This window comes from Nicotiana attenuata, unplaced genomic scaffold (genome assembly GCF_001879085.1).
Source record: "Nicotiana attenuata strain UT unplaced genomic scaffold, NIATTr2, whole genome shotgun sequence".
NCBI lineage: Eukaryota > Viridiplantae > Streptophyta > Magnoliopsida > Solanales > Solanaceae > Nicotiana > Nicotiana attenuata.
Window position 1 is genome coordinate 121,467 of NW_017670322.1, and position 3,745 is coordinate 125,211.

At 32.7% G+C, this 3,745-nt stretch overlaps 1 protein-coding gene across 1 annotated transcript; it reads left to right on the forward strand.

Moving 5' to 3' along the window:
* Nucleotides 1-2,203: 2,203 nt before the first annotated feature.
* LOC109237838 (uncharacterized N-acetyltransferase p20-like) lies at nucleotides 2,204-3,167 on the forward strand. The gene is made up of 2 exons (XM_019404227.1): nucleotides 2,204-2,586; nucleotides 2,668-3,167. The coding sequence occupies exons 1-2, from the start codon at nucleotides 2,358-2,360 to the stop codon at nucleotides 2,952-2,954; spliced, it is 516 nt and encodes a 171-aa protein (XP_019259772.1). The 5' UTR covers nucleotides 2,204-2,357; the 3' UTR covers nucleotides 2,955-3,167.
* The last annotated feature ends 578 nt before the right edge of the window (nucleotides 3,168-3,745 follow it).

Genomic DNA, 3,745 nt, shown 5'->3' on the forward strand with positions numbered 1-3,745 from the left:
TTCATAAATTTTCAACATGAAAATAGCATATAAGGATAACACAAAAATCTGAAAATAAGAATGAAATAAACATATAAAAATATTTCTAAAGATTCATTCTTCTTCATAAATTTTCAACATGAAAATAGCATATAAGGATAACACAAAAATCTGAAAATATAAGAACATATATCATAATAGCTCATCTAAACTTTTTCTAGAACAATTCTAAGTTAATGGATACTCACTCGCTCTGATTAAATAAATATAAACTCTTTTAAGCAATTCATCAAACACCTTGTGTGTGTGCTTTTGTGAGTTAAACCATTTTAGTAAAGGGTCATATCAACTCACCTCAAAACTCCTCGAACCAATACGTAGACTCCAGTCCAATTTATACCCGTCAAACAATTGATTCTACAACAACCAGTGCATTTTAAATAAATTTTAAAGTTTGACTCCTAAACATGTAATTTACTGTTGATAAAGAGGAAGAAGGGGATTAGCTATTCAATTCTTACCTATTACCACTGTAGGATAATTGGCAATAGGAAAATTTACATACCTGAATTTAAGAATTAGTGATTGGTAAGAACCCTAGAATTTTCCGTTGGTTGCTTGAGTATTTTCGCTGGGACGTGCCTCTGTTTCTTACATGCAAAAATCTGCTTGGAGTTTCGTTTTTTTTTATTTTGAGAAGAATTCTGCTTGGGGTTTCTTTTCGTTGAAGTTTTAAGGCTTTAAGCCTGCTTACACTTTTCAACAGATTTGGGCTTAAAGGGCTTTGAATATTTTGTCCATTTTTTTTTTGTTGTTGTTATTATTATTATTATTATTATTATTATTATTATTATTATTATTATTATGATTATTATTATTATTATTATACTTAACCAATAATCAATAATACCTACTTTTAATAATTAACAATATTAAAATTATTAATATTTCCTAATTGTATAGCCACTTATTTATAAATAAAGATGTAACTCAGAATTATTCACAAGGGTTTAAATCCGTAATAGAAGTATAATTTAAGGGAAAAAATTAAATTCTATATTTAGCGAGTCTTGAAATTTATTTAAATTTGAGGAGTGCTACATCAAGCATTTGTTCTTTTGGAGAACAAGGCTTCTTATAGGGTATTGGAGAAGGCTGGATTTCTCTACCAAAGTTCCATAACACATCAAGTCCAGATCAATGGAGACGCAATTGTGGTGGTTGATGCGGTTTACACTTTTCTATCCACAGACAACATCCTTCCAAGCCCATGAATTTCAAGTTTTTAACTCTATCATGTGCAAGTTAAAGCTCTTATTTTTGTTCGGTACTTTCGTCATTAGCTTTTTACTTCAAATTTATTTTGAAAACTCTTTTCTTGAGTCGATGGTCTATTAGAAATAAATTCTCTACCTCACACAAGGTAGGGGTAAGAACTCATTACACCCCACCCTCCCCAGACGCCACATGTGGAATGATATTGGATATGTTGTTATTGTTGTTGATGTGCAAGTAAAGCTCTTCCCTTTTTCACTTTTTCATTTATGTAAGTCATGGTACATTGCTAGAGGCAGACCGAGGATTTTTACGTGACGGGAGCACAGTGTTATGCTCAACCAGTAAAGGCATTTAGTGTTCCGGGTGTCAACTGCTTTAAATTAACTATTTTCAAGGTATATACATATACATATTCAAGATTTTTGCGGAAGCTTATGGGGTCCGATGACCCCTCACTTTAATATATACGGAAAAGGCCTAAAAATGCCACTCAACTTTCAGAAATTGTTTATCCATGCCATCCGTTAAAAAATTGCTATTTTCATGCCACTGCCGTTAAAGAAATGAGTCATCTATGCCATTATTGACTAACGGCTCAATTTTTATTTGGCTCATCCATGCCTGATTACAATTTGCTCACTGGTGCATTTCATTTGTTTCGCCTGATTGTAGAGTATACATGTGGATGAAGATGAAGTGATGTTCTACATTGTATTTATCAATTAAAATGAATATAAACAGACGAAAGTGCCCTTGAACTTCAAAAATATTGTTCTATTCAATTTATTTTATGTGAACCTATTTCATCGAACACAGAACTTAAGAAACAGAAAACCTTTTAAAATTTATGGTATTAAACATTGGAAATTTCAACGATTAATTAGCTGGTTTCTGCAATTCAGACCAAGGCCCTTGATTTAGGTGCCCACCACAATTTCACATGCAAAAACAAATGATGCCCCACTGCCCATTGTCACATTTAAAAACCCCTAGTCTTTGACTAACAATTCGTAAAGGTAGGTACTACTCCATTTATGTTACTATAATATACAAGCTCCAATTATTATGACTGAGATATCTGCTACACACTGGAAATAGATATGGATTCCTCAAGAATTAGTCTGCGTCCATTTAATTTAACAGACGTTGATGATATGATGTTATGGGCAGGCGATGATCGAGTAACTGGAACCATCCGATGGAAGACTTTGACCTCGACAGAAGAAGCGTTGACCTTCATCAAGGAAGTGTGTATACCTCATCCTTGGCGTCGATCGATATGCATCGATGACCGCTCGATAGGGTTCGTATCGGTATTTCCTGGATCAGGTGAAGTTATTTTTTCCTTCTTATTTATGCATTCAGTATCCGAAATTCACTAGTCCAACTAATTCGGATTCCCTGAATCAGGTGATGATAGAAGCCGAGGTGATATTGGATATGCTATTGCAGTTGAATATTGGGGACAGGGGATTGCTACAAATGCTGTCAAAATGACAATCCCTCAAGTGTATAATGACTTTCCTGAAATAGTAAGGCTTCAGGCATTAGCTGATGTTGAGAATAAGGCATCCCAAAGGGTATTGGAGAAGGCTGGGTTCATAAAAGAGGGCATATTGAGAAAATATGGCTACCACAAGGGGAAGATAGTGGATCTGGTGATGTACAGTCTCTTATCCACTGACTTTGACATGTAATTGTCTTGTTCTTGCTCTTACTATGTAGAAATCTTTGTGTTGACTAGAACTCAGCAGAGTTTTACTCTAGAAAAAGGTCATTCAGGTTTTATGTTTTACATAGTATCAACTAAGTCAAATGTGATCATTAGTTCACAATGGGTACTAAATGTTTGTTTTATTTTATGTTTGACAAATAAATTTGACGCCACAGAATATGATAAAATTGTTTAACGCTCGGCAAAAGCTCTTAGCTAAACTCATTGAATTAGGTGTAATGAAACATAGTATGGAAATTATGCTGCTCATTGAGTTTGACATGTGATATTAGAGTAAGGCTTAATGTTGTGGGTACAAAGATTAGATTTTGAGCCAAAATCCCTTGGAGTATGGTGCATAGAAAAATGAGATTTTTTAGTTACTTGAGTGTATGGACATAAAGTATACGATGTGTATAGACAAAGAAATCGGCCTGCTAACAATTTATCTTCTTATATTATCATCATATGAACTTTCTTGTCTATATCAATGGAGAATAAAGTAAGCCAACATTTACAGTATTGTCATTGTTATTTTTTAAGGATGACTTCAATAAAAGAATTATAATTCCGTAAGACAGGAAAGCTAGAAAACTTTAAAATTTATTTTATAATCCATTCACATAGTTTAGAACTACTTGTGTGATTTTCAAAATTTTATATTCATTGATATTAGGTACGCGCACAACGCGTGTATCCTATAACTAGTATATATATATATATATATATATATATATATATATATATATATATATATATATATATATATATATA